Source organism: Pinus tabuliformis, chromosome 7, assembly GCF_031772625.1.
Source record: "Pinus tabuliformis cultivar Carrire ecotype Pingquan chromosome 7, CPIR1, whole genome shotgun sequence".
Lineage (NCBI taxonomy): Eukaryota > Viridiplantae > Streptophyta > Pinopsida > Pinales > Pinaceae > Pinus > Pinus tabuliformis.
In genome coordinates this window covers 156,124,452-156,140,972 of record NC_142293.1, presented here as the reverse complement: position 1 = coordinate 156,140,972, position 16,521 = coordinate 156,124,452, and the positions used below count along the sequence as shown (strand labels likewise).

At 35.1% G+C, this 16,521-nt stretch overlaps 1 protein-coding gene across 1 annotated transcript; it reads left to right on the top strand.

Moving 5' to 3' along the window:
• The first annotated feature begins 583 nt into the window (after nucleotides 1–583).
• LOC149246331 (laccase-11-like) lies at nucleotides 584–2,965 on the top strand. The gene is made up of 6 exons (XM_089455667.1): nucleotides 584–729; nucleotides 817–968; nucleotides 1,083–1,327; nucleotides 1,435–1,563; nucleotides 1,644–2,567; nucleotides 2,673–2,965. The coding sequence occupies exons 1-6, from the start codon at nucleotides 631–633 to the stop codon at nucleotides 2,801–2,803; spliced, it is 1,680 nt and encodes a 559-aa protein (XP_089311793.1). The 5' UTR covers nucleotides 584–630; the 3' UTR covers nucleotides 2,804–2,965.
• Nucleotides 2,966–16,521: the final 13,556 nt, after the last annotated feature.

Genomic DNA, 16,521 nt, shown 5'->3' with positions numbered 1-16,521 from the left:
TTTAAAGAATCACAATTCTTTCATTTGAAATCTGATCCCTATGAAAATGCTAGATTAGTCAATTTCTATATTTGTTTTTCCTTTTTCCACTGCCTTGGTATAGTCAGAGCACAATAGACTTTAGTCCACGCGTATGGGTACTTCTATTACATGGATAGTTGTTGAACCCGATTGTTATAAAATAAAGTGTTTTCAGTCCCACCTAGCCTGGAGCCTTGCTTTGAAGGCAACTGTTACGTAGAGCTTTGGCTTAGTTCGAGTCCAAGGAAACAAGGATTTGTTCCTATTTTGTGTCACTCTGGGATAGATGGATTATATATATTTTTTCCTATTTTGTGTCATTCTCTCATAGGTCGACTATTTTGTGCAACGCCCTCCTCTTTTTCCATTTCCTTAAACCAAACCACGAGCAGGAACAGTTAGGCCGGCAGGGAGCACGAATGAGTGAGATGAAAGCAATCCGATGACCTCCTACCAAATTCAACAGCTTACATACCCTATGCCTACGCTTTCCTCTTCCTTATCAATTACTTACCTATATATTCATGCAAGCTCCATCACAGGTTTATAGTCCGGTTGGCACACAACTAAGTAGAGCAAAGGTGATTGTGTCGGAGATTGAAGCGAAAAATGGGCGACTCAGTAATGCAAATTACGTTGCTTGTCATGATAATCTTGTTTTCGTCGGCCATGGAAGCGGAAGGGAAGACAAGGCACTATAAGTTTGAGGTATGTTTGCTGCTTTATTAATTTGCTACGATATTCGTTCATGGATCATTGATTTCTTTCATAATAAACATAACTGTCTGATTACAGGTACGGGTGAAGAATGTGAGCCGTTTGTGCCACACAAAGCCCCTCATGACAGTGAATGGACAGTTTCCCGGTCCAACAATATATGCAAGGGAAGGAGATACCGTCATAGTGAATGTGACTAATCATGTCAAATATAACGTTTCCATACACTGGTAATAATTTCATCGCCTTTTGCATTTCAAATAATTCATATGCACTGCACTGCCAGATCACAATTGCTTAAATTGTGAAAAATATTGAAAAGAAAAGAAATTGTTGAACTTCAGGCATGGCGTGAGGCAGCTCCGAACAGGTTGGGCTGATGGACCGGCATATATAACTCAATGCCCTATTCAAAGTGGGCAGAGCTACGCGTACAACTTTACAATCACTGGACAACGAGGCACATTGTGGTGGCACGCTCATATTCTGTGGTTGAGAGCAACAATTCACGGAGCCATTGTTATTTTACCCCCTAAACATAATCCATATCCCTTCCCCAAACCCCACAAGGAGATTACTCTGCTTCTAGGTATAGCAATTTTAATACAGATTCACTAGACTATAGTATTTGACGTTTATTTGTTATCCAAATAAGCAATTAACATAGATTTCCCACCGGTTCAATTATTGGTGCAGGAGAATGGTGGAATGCAGATGTGGAAGCTGTTATCAATGAAGCGCTTAAAGCAGGAGGAGCACCCAACGTGTCTGATGCTCACACCATTAATGGAAAGCCAGGGCCACTCTTCAAGTGCCCTACAAAAGGCAAATACCTGGAAATACTTATGAATGTTTATTGTTGGGGAATATACATGAAAATCTGACGATCTGATTTGACAATGCAGACACTTTCGTGGTTCCAGTGGAGCATGGGAAGACATACCTTCTTCGAATCATCAATGCTGCCCTCAACGATGAGCTATTTTTTGATGTTGCAAACCATCACCTGAAAGTCGTGGAAGTGGACGCAGTGTACACAAAGCCATTTGAGACGAAATCAATTGTAATTGCTCCGGGCCAGACCACAAATGCCTTACTCCACGCCAACAAAGGAAGGGGTAGGTATTTCATGGCTGCTCGCTCATTCATGGATGCTCCTGTTGCCGTAGACAATAAAACCGCCACAGCCATTTTGCAGTACGTCAATTCCAATTCCAGTACAGATTTCGTTACGATGCCCAGCATTCCTTCCCAGAATGATACCTCCTTTGCCACCAATTTCAGCAACAATCTCCGGAGCCTCAATTCCGCCCGATTTCCCGCAAAAGTCCCGCAGACTGTAGATCGCCATCTCTTTTTCACAGTGGGGCTTGCCCTGGATTCGTGTCCCACTTGTAACAATGGTTCCCGTGTATCTGCATCCATCAACAACGTAAGTTTCGTTATGCCCAAAATTTCTCTTCTGCAAGCCCACTTCTTTAATATCACGGGTGTCTTCACCACTGATTTTCCCGATAGGCCTCCCACGGCTTTCAATTATACGGGCACTCCAGCAAAAAACCCAATGACATCGAAGGGAACCAGACTCACTCGGATTCCGTTCAATTCCACGGTGCAGTTGGTACTTCAAGGCACCAGCGTGCTGACAGTGGAGAATCATCCAATCCACCTTCACGGCTTCAATTTCTTCATTGTTGGAAGAGGGTTTGGGAACTATGACCCAAAGAAGGACCCTGCCGAATTCAATCTGGTGGATCCTCCTGAGCGCAACACTGTCGGCGTGCCTACCGGCGGCTGGACAGCAATCCGATTCAGAGCCGACAATCCAGGTAACCTAATTTCTTAGAGTCAATATCCTATAACTTTCTGAATGATTAATTATAATTCAACGAATACATGATTGATGAGGTGCATGAATGAATGAATGCATTCAGGTGTTTGGTTCATGCACTGCCATCTGGAAGTGCATACAACGTGGGGACTGAAGATGGCATTTGTAGTGGAGAACGGAGATGGACCCAACGAATCCTTGTTGCCTCCTCCTGCAGACCTCCCCAAGTGCTAGTTCGAATGATAGCGCTACGCCACCTGATTCATAACAGCCATGCTTGCGGCCCCATTCTCCACATTCTCATCGTTTAATTTGAGTTGTTACATCTTTCATAAACATGATTCAAATCAACCATTTTACAAGCACGTTGCCGTTTGGTTGGCACAGTTGAACGTACTTTCTTATTTCCATGTTTGATATCATTTTATAGTCAAAATGATTTGACTTTTAAATAGTTCCCATTTTTTTTTATGAAGTTTATTAATTTTTTTGAAGTTCTAAAAAAATTTCATAAATTTTGAAAAAAATAATTATTAAATTGAATATTTTTAAAATTAAAAATATTTTTAAAATTTGAATTTTTATTTTTTTTATTGGTTTATATAAATGAAATTACTAAATTTATGAGATTATAAATATAATTTGTAATTAAAATTTATTTTAAAAAAATAAAAATCTATATGCCACCAAGTATCATAATAGTACATACATTAAATCTCAATATTTAAGAAAATTAAAATAAAAAAATAACAATTACAAAGTGTCATGATAGTACGGATCAAATTTCAATATTCCAAAATCACCATTTGCATATCCTAGGAAAACACATTTCCTTGATTTATCATCTAATTTCGTTCTATTGTCTTTGGGAATATGTGTAAATACTTCACATCCAAAACTTTTTAATCAAGAATATTTTACCTTTTTACTAGTCTAAACTTCTTTAGGAATACCACCATCTAGGACTTGAGAAGGTGGTTGTTAATGAGGTAACAAGTTGTCCTTACTACTTCTCCCAAAAAATGCTTTTCCAATCCAGAATTTGACAACAAACTCCTCACCTTCTCCATAATGATGTGATTCAACGTTTTTGCATATTTTTTTCATGTTAAATTCCAAACTTATTACAATAATTCTTGAATGCATTGGAGAAATACACAACACCATTATTTTTCCTCAAACATTTGAGAAATTTATTAGTCTTCCTTTCCACAGCACAAGAAATTTATGAAATATCTCAAACGCATCACGTTTACTTTTCATAGGGTAGGCCCAAACCTTCTTGGATGCATCATCTATGAATGTAACAAAATATGAGGCTCCTCTTAAAGACTTCACATTCAACAAGCCAAATGCATGAGAGTGTATTAATTCTAACAAATTTATTTTCCTTTCATGACATCCTCTCATAAAAGAAACCCTTCTTTGCCTACCATAAATACAATGCTCACAAAGATCAAGTTCATAATATTTCAAACATGGAAGTGAATTTTTACCACCAAAAACTTTTAGGCCTGTTTCACTCATGTCACCAAAGTGCTTATTCCATAACTCCACAGAGTTTTCTTCTATTACAACAACAATCTCATCTAATATCTTTATTGTTTCTCTCATTGTATACAACATTCTTAACTTGAATCCTTTAGCCAACATCAATGACCCTTTAGTAATTATCTGACTACCTTTCCCAAAGGTTGTGGAGTAGCTTTCATTATCTAATTGTCCCATAGAGATCAAACTCATATGCATCTCTGGAACATACCTAACATATTTCAACAAGATACCATGTCCATCCTTTGTCTTCATTCAAATATCTCCAATTCCAACAATAATACAAAAATTATTATTTCCTAAATGTACTCTACCATGATCAACTTCTTCATATGTAACAATGTTATAGAGTCAAGTATTCAATCAATGTTACTATTACAAATATATAAAAAAAGCTTCTTCTAAACCAACACTTTTAGAAGCTACAACAGTGGTCTCACCTTCATTTGTGCTCCTTGATTTTTGATTCATGTTGACTAATTTTTGTTCCTTCTTCCAAAACTAACAATCCTTTTTGTTATGTCCTTCTCTTCCATAGTGAAAACAAGTGAGTCTTCTTGTTCTTGATTTCAATCTACCTCTTGATCTTGAACAACTCTATCTGACATGTTTAATTTTCCTTCCACGATTAGCTAAGGCTAGAGCTTCTCCTCCCTAGTTCTCTACAATTGAATTACAACATAGCTCCTTGTTCACTAAACTTCTACTAATGTAAGCAAACTTCAAGGTCCCTACAAGTGTTGAAATGTTGATAGCTACCATCAAATTCTCCCAGTTATCTCGCATATAGGACAATAATAAGATGGAGTCTAATCTCATAATCCAAAATAATTTTGATAAAGGCAAGCTGACTTGTGATTATATTAAACTCATTCAAATGCACCGCCACTAAAGCACCTTTTTCTATAGCGCTTTTGCTTTCTTCTCTCTAGCGACATTAAAATATGCATTCTTTGCTAAATATTGGCGAATTATAGCGCTGGCATTTTTTTCCAACTTATTCATTCTTCTTATGTAATCAATGATGCATTCTTCACTAGTAACTCCCTCAATCAACAAATATTGATCCTTTAAAATGAGTATGTCATCCATTTGTGCCTTCCATAGGGAAGAATTAGCCCCGTTTAATTTCTCCATATCACTTAACGTCACTATATCCATGCATACACCAAAATTGAAAGGAACAACCTTGCTCTGATACTAGTTGTTAATAAAAGACAACAAAAAAATTTAACCGAAAAATTAACCAAAAAAAAGTACTCAAACATAGAACACCAAATTTAAGTGGAAAACCCCTTTTGGAATAAACCATAGGGAAAGAGTTTATTAGACCTACCGTTCCTTTTACTCACATGGCTATATAAAAACTATTTCATTACAATACCATGGGCTCAATACAAGGGGAACTAACAACTTTGACTTGATTTGGTCTTATGCCCAACACACACATATATATAAGTGTGAGAGATAAATAACTATTGTTAATAATAAATCTATGCTATTATTATATTATAGGTTAATTATGTTATAGTTTGAAATATTACTATTAATATAATATTATATAATAACATAATATTATATTAATATATAATACAATATTAATATAATAGCCATATATATAAAATAATGTGATTGCTATTATATATTAATAATGAGAAATAATTGATCATATATAAAGGTGGTTTTTAGGTTAAATCTTTGTCATACACCTAATAATTATTAATATGATTGATATAGGCTTATTAGCCTATATCAATGATACTTACTAATATGATTGTGCATGTAACATTTACTAATATAATTGTGCATGTCCTTCATATATATTTATTAATATATATAAACCACATTAAAAAAATATAATTATAATAATTATTATTTAATATCATTATTATAATTACCAAAATATTAAGTAATTAAAATGATAATAAGTACCCTATATTCTACCATATTTGTATTCTTCTAAACCTATATATTGCTTTAGTATTAAAAATACACCATTATCTATGGAAAGCCCCTTCATACGAGGTTGTATTCCTCAAAGTTTTTGGTAAAAATATTGCTTGAACATATTTTTGCCTTTGAAGGTAAATTTTTATAAACATATTTTGGCTTTTGAACGTAAATCAAAATCTTTATAAGTGAATTTTTCAAGTATAAAAACCCTGGTTAATGACGAAGATATCATTTATCTGGTAGTTTTTGGTTTCTCATGGTAATATTTTTCAAAATAATATTTGATTTTATTAAATGTAAATAAATAACTATCCACACTATGCCATAATTTATGGTTCATACAAAATTAAATGCAGAAATTTAATCTTGTTTTTTCAAGCCCCACAACTTCCATATTTATACTTATTTGTTCCTATAAAAATTTCATAAAAAAATTTCATTTATGTGCCAGTAAAGTGACAACATATATATCGCAACTTATAAAACTCATATTGATTGATAAATTGAAGTCACAACTTGGACCAAAGTTGGATAAGGATTTATATTAATTCATAAATTAAAGTCAAAACTTCGACCAAAGTTGAATGAGATTAATAAAGAGCAATTCCGTTTGTTAATTACTACAAAGTTATCGTTACTGTGAGAGTTTTTAACGTACCATAAAATTTAATCTATTTTATATAAACCATAACATTTCTTAACCATCCACAATTTTGTTTATATGGCAGGATATTACAAATATTCTAAACTGAAACTTTATCTTTAAATATATCTTCTATATAAATTAAATAACCCGTATTATAATTTGTTATAAAATATTATTAAATTTTTCGTTTCAATGATAAAGCTTAAGAGCAAGTTCTACCTGTCAAAGAATCCATAAACAAATTCTCACCAATTGCAACATATTAAATATTAAATTTATTATAAAATATAAATAACTTCACATATAAAATATTAATTATATTATCACTTAAGAATACTTAAATTTTATTTATTATACATTCTACAAATTATTCACATTACCCCCAACATTCCCATTCGCCCACTTACCAAAATGCCAGTCTTATTTGGAACAAATCCCTAAGTGACTTTCTACACATCCAATGACTTCAAAGCCTCGTGGTAATGCCAACATGATGTTGCAAGTTAACTATAATGTGTACTCCAAAGAATCACAATTCTTTCATTTGAACTCTGATCGGTATGAAAGTGCCAGACTCGTCATTTTCTAAATTGACTAAATTTGTTTTTCGTTTGTGCACGCCTATGGATAGTTGTTGAAGCCTGGAGCCTTGCTTTGAAGGCGACTATTACGGAGAGCTTTGGCTTAGTTATTTGTTTTTCCTATTCTGTTTCTCTCTCATAGGTGGATTATATGATTTTTTCCTATTTTGTGTCATTTTTTCATTGGTGGATTATTTTTTATTTTTAATTTAGATTCATGCGCAACGTGTTGGGAATTTCTGGTAATTTTAAGTAAAATGAAAATGAATTGAACAGAGAATAGTGCTCTGTTTTTATCATAGGATCTTAACACAGGGAAGCTAAAATTGTTTTCTGGAAAACAGTTTTTATACACATAAACAACTTTGTATTCATTAACAAAAAAAAATCAACTGTTACAGAAAAGACTTTCCTCTCACAGAGGGATTACACCAGGAACACTTCAATTCCACAAAAAAAAAATTACTTTGTCTTCTCTTGAAAAATACTCTGTGTTTGCTGTGTGTAAAAATCTCATTCAAGCTGCTGCATATTCCATTAAAAAAAGCTCTGTCTCTGTTGAAAAATCAACACACTGCTGTGCTGTGTAAAAATTACATATATGCTGCTGCGGTTTTCACTTCATATTCGTTCTCTCAACAAAGCCATTACATTCGCGCTGTTGCGCATATTGCATTTCATATTGAACGAACAACTAACTAAAAAACATAACAATACATACTTCTATGCTATACTCCCCTAAAAAAAAAAAACAATATAATTAAAACCTTTACCAACAATCTACGAATCACATTAAATTTCATTAATTGTTTTACTGAAACTCTGACGGTCAATGAAGCTTTCACTTCACGTTAAGTCCAAATGCTGTAGGCCTGTACACAACCGTTGATTCAATTGGACGGCTGTGAAACCATATCGCGCAGACCTTCTTGCCGATCTTTATGCTCCGGGGAAAACTGCTTTGACAAAACCACTCAGCCACGTGTCTGTTGATGATTGTAATCGCTACCATTTGAGAAATACCACCGTCTCTTGAAAAGCGGTGCGGGGAAGTCTAGTTGGTTTTCTGGAAACAGTACGCAGCAGTTGAAATTACCATTTCAATGCTCCCCTTTAATTTCAACTGCTGCGTTATCAGTCATACCCAGACATTTCCTCAAAAATTCAAAACTTTTATACCCAATGGTTTGGTCAGAATGTCTGCAACCTGCTCCTGAGTTCTGCAGTGTTCTAAAACAATTTCTTCATTGTTTACCAATTTCCTGATGTAATGAAAATTTGTGTCAATGTGTTTCGTTCTCTTATGAAACACAACATTCTTGGATAAAACAATAGCTGAGCTATTGTCACAAAAGATCATAGTTGCTTTGACTTGTTCTTGGCATAAACTTCTTAACACCCTTCTCATCCAAATTTCTTGACACGTTGCTGCTGTAGCTGCCACATATTCTGCTTCTGCTGTAGACAACGCTACAATAGGCTGTTTTTTAGAAGCCCATGAAATGGCTCCTGAACCCATGTGGAAAACATAACCGGATGTGATTTTCTGATCATCTACACTTCTAGCCCAATCACTATCAATGTATCCAATTAAATCTGAACATTCTGAAGTAGTATATAAAATGCCAAACCTTTTAGTACCTTTAACATACTTCAGAATCATTTTTTCTGCCTGCCAATGTGCTTCTTTTAGCCTCTCCATGAATCTGGAAATTAAATTAACAACATACATTATATCCGGCCTAATTGCAGTCAAATACATGAGGCTACCAACTATGCTCTTGTATAAACTAGGATCAAAATCTTTGCTGCTGTCCTCTTTGCTGAGTTTTAATCCCATCACTATGGGAGTGATTTCTGCTTTGGTCTCTTGCATGTTAAATCTTTCCAACACTTCATTAACATATTTCCCTTGTGAGATAAAAATCTCATTTTCATTTTGTTCTACTTCTATTCCTAAGAGGTATCTCAGCAAACCCATGTCAGTAATTTCAAATTTTTCTTTCATGACTGTTTTGAAATTTTCAATAAGATAATCATCATTGCCTGTGAAAATAACATCATCAACATATAACACAGCAATTAGTATTTTACTTTGCTTTTCTTTGATGTAGAAGGTGGGTTCTCCCTCACACTTTTCAAATCCATTTTCCAGTAGATAGGAATCTATCCTACTGTACCATGCTCTTGGTGCTTGCTTCAGCCCATAAAGAGCTTTCTTCAATCTGCACACTTTGTGTTCTTGGCCTTTCTTTTCATAGCCTAGAGGTTGTTCAATGTAAACCTCTTCCATTAACATTCCATTTAGAAATGCTGACTTCAAGTCCATTTGGTAAACTTTCCATTTGTTTTGTGCTGCTATGGACAACACTGCTCTCACGGTTTCCATTCTAGCAAACGGTGCAAAAGTTTCCTCATAGTCTCTTCCATACTGATGCTTGTATTCTTTGACAACCAGTCTTGCCTTGTGTCTTTCTATTTTGCCTTCAGCATTACTCTTGGTGTTGTAGACCCATTTATCTCCAATGACTTCCTTTCCTTTTGGTAGTTCAACTAAATCCCATGTCTTGTTTCTTTCTATGGCATTGATCTCCTCATCCATGGCTTCTATCCATTTCCTATCTTTAATTGCTTCTTCGAAATGAACAAGGTCATCAACATGACAATATAAAGCAAACAAAGAGTTCATACCTTCACTCGCTGCCTCTTGTTCATAAATGTCACTTCAATTTCTGAACTTCTTACCTCCTTCATTTGGTGCACAAGTGCTTGAAGAAGCAGTTTCATTTCCTCCTTGTGGTGTGCTTGGAGAAGCAGTTTCATTTCTCCTCAAGGGTGTTTCTTGCTGTCCTTGTGTTGGTGCTACTATTTGGGGATGTATTTCAGCCATCTCCTCATCATTTTCATCATGTGACAAAGAGTTTTTAACATTCACTGTCTTCTCTATGCTTCCATCCCAAGCTTCCTCCTTAATGAACTGAACAGCTCTACTCACAATACGCTTCTTGGTGGATGGGTTATACAACCTGTAAGCTTTGGATTCCTCAATGTATCCAATGAAAATACATTTCTCCCCTTTTCTGTCCAACTTCTTCCTTAGCTGATCTGGAATGTGTGCATAGGCCACACATCCAAAAACTTTCATGTGGGTGACTCCTTGCTTTGTCCCACTCCATGCTTCTTTCGACACTCTGTTCATGATTGCTTTTGTAGGGCATCTATTCAAAACGTATGCCGCACAATGTACAGCTTCAGCCCAATAATCATTTAGCAAATTCTTTGCTTTTAAATACTCCTCGCCATATCCATGATCGTCCTATTCTTCCTTTCGACAACTCCATTTTGCTACGGAGTGTACCTAGTGGTAAAATGCTTATGAATTCCATTTTCTCTACAAAAATGTAGAAATTCTTTGGAGATATACTCACCTCCTCTATCAGTTCTTAGAACTTTGATATGTAGCCCACTTTGGTTTCCTACAAGTGCTTTGAAATTGCAAAATCTTTCAAACACTTCACTTTTGTTCTTCAGGAAATAAACCCAAGTTTTTCTAGTAAAATCATCAATGAATGTTAGTATATAGTGACTGCCTGAAAGTGATGGAGTTTGCATCGGTCCACATAAATCTAAGTGGACAATCTCTAAGGGTGCTTTTGCCCTTATGCTTTTTCCAGATGGAAAACTTTCTTTGTGTTGTTTCCCCAAGATACAACCTTCACAAACACTGTCTGCTTTCTCTATCAATGGTAATCCTCTTACCATTCCTTTTCTATTCAACAAGTTAAGACCTCCAAAGTTGAGATGTCTAAATCTCAAATGCCACAACCAATTTTCATCCTTTGGTTCGCTTTGGAAAGCCTCTTGAGTCACTGCTGCTATTTCTTCTCCATTTCTTAAATCTGCTTTCATTCTGAGAGGGAACATCCTGTTCCTTGTCATATTTACTTCAGCAATACATTGTTTGTTGGGTGTTTTATCCATGATGGTGCATACATCATCCACAAAGAAAACATTGTATCCCTTTTGAACAAGCTATCCAATACTTAAGAGGTTACATTTCATTCCAGGAACATAATAAACATCTTCTATGGTTTTCTTTTCACCTTTCCTTGTTAAGACATTTACTTCTCCGTTTCCCATAAAAGAAACTTTATTATCAGTCCCTAGTGTGACTTGTGACTTCACACTCTGATCTAACATAGAAAACAGGGCTATGTTTCCTGTCATATGGTTACTGCAACCGGAGTCTAGAAACCATACATCTTCACTCTTTTCTTCAATCATATTACAGGCTAAAAACAAATTATTTTGGCTGATATTTTCTCTAGTAAAATTTGCACTAGTTCTATTACTCATATCATGCTGCTTCTTCCTACATTCATTTGCATAATGCCCATACTTTTTACAATAGTGGCATTGGACATTGGATTTATCATACCTTTGTCCTTGAGCATGATGTTGTCCACTTTGTTGGTTGCTGCCTTAGCCTTGGTTCTGATTTGGATTGATGTCTCTTCCTTTCTTGATTCCTCTGCCTTGATCTCTTCCTCTTCCAAAGAACATCTGGGTCTTAAAGGCATGTTCTAGAGATGAGTTTTCATTCCTACTCAATCTCTGCTCATGTGTTATTAGTGATACATGTAGTTCATCAACTGAGAAGTTTGTGAGATCCTTTGTCTCTTCTATGGTGGTGACAATCACATCGAACCTTAAGGGTAGGATCCTCAATAGTTTCTCCACAATCCTCCTTTCTTCAAGAATTTCTCCATGAGACCTTATCTGTGTGACCAGACAAATCACATGTGTGAATAATGAGTCAATATTATATGACTCCTTCATGCGAAGATTCTCAAAATCTCTCCTCAGCAACTATAGTTTTGCTATCTTCACTTTTTCCATGTCTTGATAAGCTATCTTGAGAGTTTTCCATGCTTCTTTGGATCTCTTGGTTGTTGCTATCCTTGGAAACACACGCTCATGCACTTCTTGATACAAGAAGTAGAGGGATTTAGAATCCTTCTTCTTATTGCTCTTCAACAGATTTTTCTCTACCTGAGTTAAATTATTAAACTCATTCTCGTCTGCTGGTTCTTCAAAACCATCCTCAACAAATTCCCATAAGTCTTGGGAAGCAAGCAGAGCTCTCATAGTTATTGCCCAATAGTCATAGTTTTTCCCATTAAATTGTAGGAGCTGGGTATCACAGATACCCATGGTAGTGGTGGCTCCAACCATTCTTGCACTCTTCAAAAATACTTGACTGTGTATTTAAAATAACTGACTGTCTTCAGAAGTGACACAAAAAACTGACTTGAGAAATACCTTGGATTCTCTTTAACTGAGTCCTCACTCTGCTAGAGAAGCTGCTGCAATAAAAAATCCTTCCTTCAGCATCTTTGACACCTTCAAAGAGCCTGAACAAGCTCTGATACCATGTTGGGAATTTCTGGTAATTCCAAACAAAATGAAAATGAACTGAACAGAGAATAGTGCTCTGTTTTTATCACAGGATCTTAACACAGGGAAGCTAAAATTGTTTTCTGGAGAACATAGTTTTAATGCACATAAACAACTTTGTATTCATTAACAAAAAAAAATGAACTGTTACAGAAAAGACTTTCCTCTCACAGAGGGATTACACTAGGAACACTTTAGTTCCACAAAAAAAAATTACTCTATCTTCTCCTGAAAAATACTATGTCTTTGTTGTGCGTAAAAATCTCATTCATGCTACTGCATATTCCATTAAAAAAAGCTCTGTCTCTGTTGAAAAATCAAAACACTGCTGTGTAAAAATTACATATATGCTACTGCGTTTTTCACTTCATATTTGTTCTCTCAACAAAGCCATTACATTCGTGCTGTTGCGCATATTGCATTTCATATTGAATGAACAACTAACTAAAAAACATAACAATACATACTTCTATGCTATACTCCCGTAAAATAAAAAAAACAATATAATTAAAACCTTTACCAACAATCTACGAATCACATTAAATTTCATTAATTGTTTTACTGAAACGTTGGCGGTCAATGAAGCTTTCACTTCACGTTAAGTCCATATGCTGCAGGCCTGTACACAACCGTTGATTCAATCAGACGGCTATGAAACCATATCGCGCGGACCTTCTTGCCGATCTTTATGCTCCGGGGAAAACTGCTTTGACAAAACCGCTCAACCACGTGTCTGCTGATGATTGTAATCGCTGCCATTTGAGAAATACCACCGTCTCTTGAAAAGCGGTGCGGGGAAGTCTGGCTGGTTTTCTGGAAACAATACACAGCTGTTGAAATTACCATTTCAACACAACGCCCTCCTATTTTTCCATTTCCTTAAACCAAACCACGAGCAGGAACAATTAGGCCGGGAGGGAGCACGAGTGAGTGAGATGAAAGCAATCCGATGACCACCTACCAAATTCAACCGCTTACATTTAATAAGTAGGGTTTTAATTTAATTATTATTAATATTATATTAAGTGGATGGTAGAAATTTAATTTCTATGTAATAATTTTACTAAAAATTAAATATTAAAATTTGTTATAAAAATATTTATGTATATTTTTTCTCTTTTTATTTAATTAAAAATTATTATGTTTATAAATATCATATTCAATTTCATTAGATTTTTTTAAATAACATTGAAATCTTTATTTATTTTGTTTTACTATAATCTTCTTGCTCTCTATATACGATTAACTTATATATATATATATATATATATATATATATATATATATATATATATATATATATATATATATATAATACAAAATATATTATAGAATAAATGTTTTGATTCATACATTAAATTAATATTTATCTCTATTTACTAACCATTTAATTTATATAATTATGTTAATTTTACTTTATTAAAAATATATTTTAAAATAATCCATCATGATGAAAATTCATTTTTTATTACAATATTAACTAAAATTAATAACTAATTAACAATTTGTGAATGGGAAATAAAATCACTTTGTCAAAGCTATATAAAGAATGTGCATCCCATCCTGGTATAAGTAATATCTTTTTGTAGTGATAAACTCCTAGAATGGGTAACATAAACGTAAAATTTGAGCATGCACACTATATTGTATTTTCACATCAAATAAGGTTACATATAAATACATCTAGTGTTGTCTCAAGATACGTAAACTAATCTTGGACACACAATCACTTGGTTGAGAGAATCTCTCAACCACACACTAATCTAGGAAACTACATATAACAACCCTAAGGAATAGGAACAAACTCCTATATATTGAATAAATCACAACTGAGCCAAGTAGGAATTACAATTTCTAAGTCACCCCCTTAATGACTACTTGTCTCAATCTCAATCTGCAAAGTCTAGTTGTGGTCAAACATAAGAAAAGAATATGTCGACGTCCATATAAAAGAGCAACCATCCATTAGAATGCATGGGTACCAACCACAAACTTTATGGGAGGTACACATGCCTCATGGGGCTTTCATTACACACTCAAACTCTTGGATTTAACATGTACATACTTTAGAAAAGACCACTACAAAACATCCTAGACATGCTCGCTAACAAATGTATGTGACACATAATACACCATCATCATGAGTCTATTCCACAAACTCACACAAATTTTAACTTAGTTGTCCATCCTCCTTTAATCTCCAATGTAGCTCCTTTTATGCCATCTTTTGTCTCATGTCTTCATCATATCCTACAAATTTGTGTATTGTTGGAATGACCAGTTCCAGCACACACTCAGAATTGTGACAATTGTTGGTAAGACCAATGTCACTTCGATAACAACCAGAAATACCATGACAAGAAATACTCATCATCAAAATCAACAACATTAGCCCCAAACTCCTGCATTCGAACTTGATCAAACACTCCTAACACCTTTATGATTCAACCAACAATATCTAGTTTCCCGAGCATCTTCAATTTTTGTAAATCGTACAACCTTGAAAACTCGTCTTAGCAAGATATTGCACAACATATCAACCGAGGAAGCCCATGGCTCCAAAGAAGGTTGCAATGTTACCACTAGCAGATGATCTTTACACATTTTAACTGTTTTCCCATTCTAGCCTACCTTTGTCATTTCCATCTCATCAATATTTGTCCTTCCTTTATCGAACTGATCCATGCTTTTTCTAGACTTGTCATAGTGGTCCACACTATTCCGGGACTTCTCGTGCCAATCTATGATGTTTCTTGGTTTGTCTCGTCAATCAATACTTTTCCTTTACTTCTATGATCTGTCTACACTGGTCCTAGACATTTCTCGTCGATCAGTGCTTCTCCTAGAAGGTTCAAAACAATTTGTGCTCCTTCTAGATGTCTCAGAACGATCGGTGCTTCTTTTAGAACTATTTCTCAAAACAAGAGGTTTTTCAATAGGTGATATAAATTTTCTCAAATGTCCGATATAATCCTTGTCCTCATACACTTCCGGTTCTTGAGAAATGTTTTTATGAGGATCTCTAAAGCTTGCAAAATAATCATCTAGGATTCTTAGCACTGGATTCTCAACTACTCGAACAAAATTTAACTCTTTCAGGCATTCCAAACTAGAAAGTGCTCATGACAGATGATGAAGAACTCAATTGAAGACACCAAACACCAAATCGCAGTAAAATTATGTTGGAGATGTTGGCTGGCTTGCTCACATCCACCACCTGCGCCTTTCGAAATCACTCCACATTGATCTGCACTCTCCACAACAACAATGGTCAACTGAACTTGTGTGGCATTCTTCCTAATCATAAGTTCCTCCTAGAAAAAATAGTCCACACATGTAGGGATGAGGCACTCCTAGGTTGTCACACAACGCATTACCACTGTTAGTGATTTGCAACGATTGACACACTGCTCTAAGCGTGGCTCATTCAATGTAGAGAATCCAGTTTACTCCAACTGCTTCAACCCTCAACACAGGCACGCGCTCAAATTGCTCGACGCTTCGCAGCTCCTTGTGTCACTCATTCCAATGGTGCATTCTTGATCAGGAGCTCAAAATTTGCCAAATATTCAAACTTATCATAATGATGTGGAACTGGAACAACTGCGTGGATCTTTATGTCCTAATTCCGGTGCAACTTGTTTCGTGGAAAACCGATATCATATGCTCAAGATATCGTGTTTTGATTGTTTTTCTAAACAGGTAAATTTAAGAAAAGAACAACCCAGTTAGCAGTTCATACTGCTGAGGTGGCGTTGATCGAG

Coding starts and splice junctions, on each gene's coding strand:
- LOC149246331 (XM_089455667.1), top strand. CDS start 631: ATGGGCGACTCAGTAATGCAAATTACGTTGCTTGTCATGATAATCTTG. Junction 1,328..1,434: donor GGAGATTACTCTGCTTCTAG/GTATAGCAATTT, acceptor TTATTGGTGCAG/GAGAATGGTGGAATGCAGAT. Junction 2,568..2,672: donor ATTCAGAGCCGACAATCCAG/GTAACCTAATTT, acceptor GAATGCATTCAG/GTGTTTGGTTCATGCACTGC.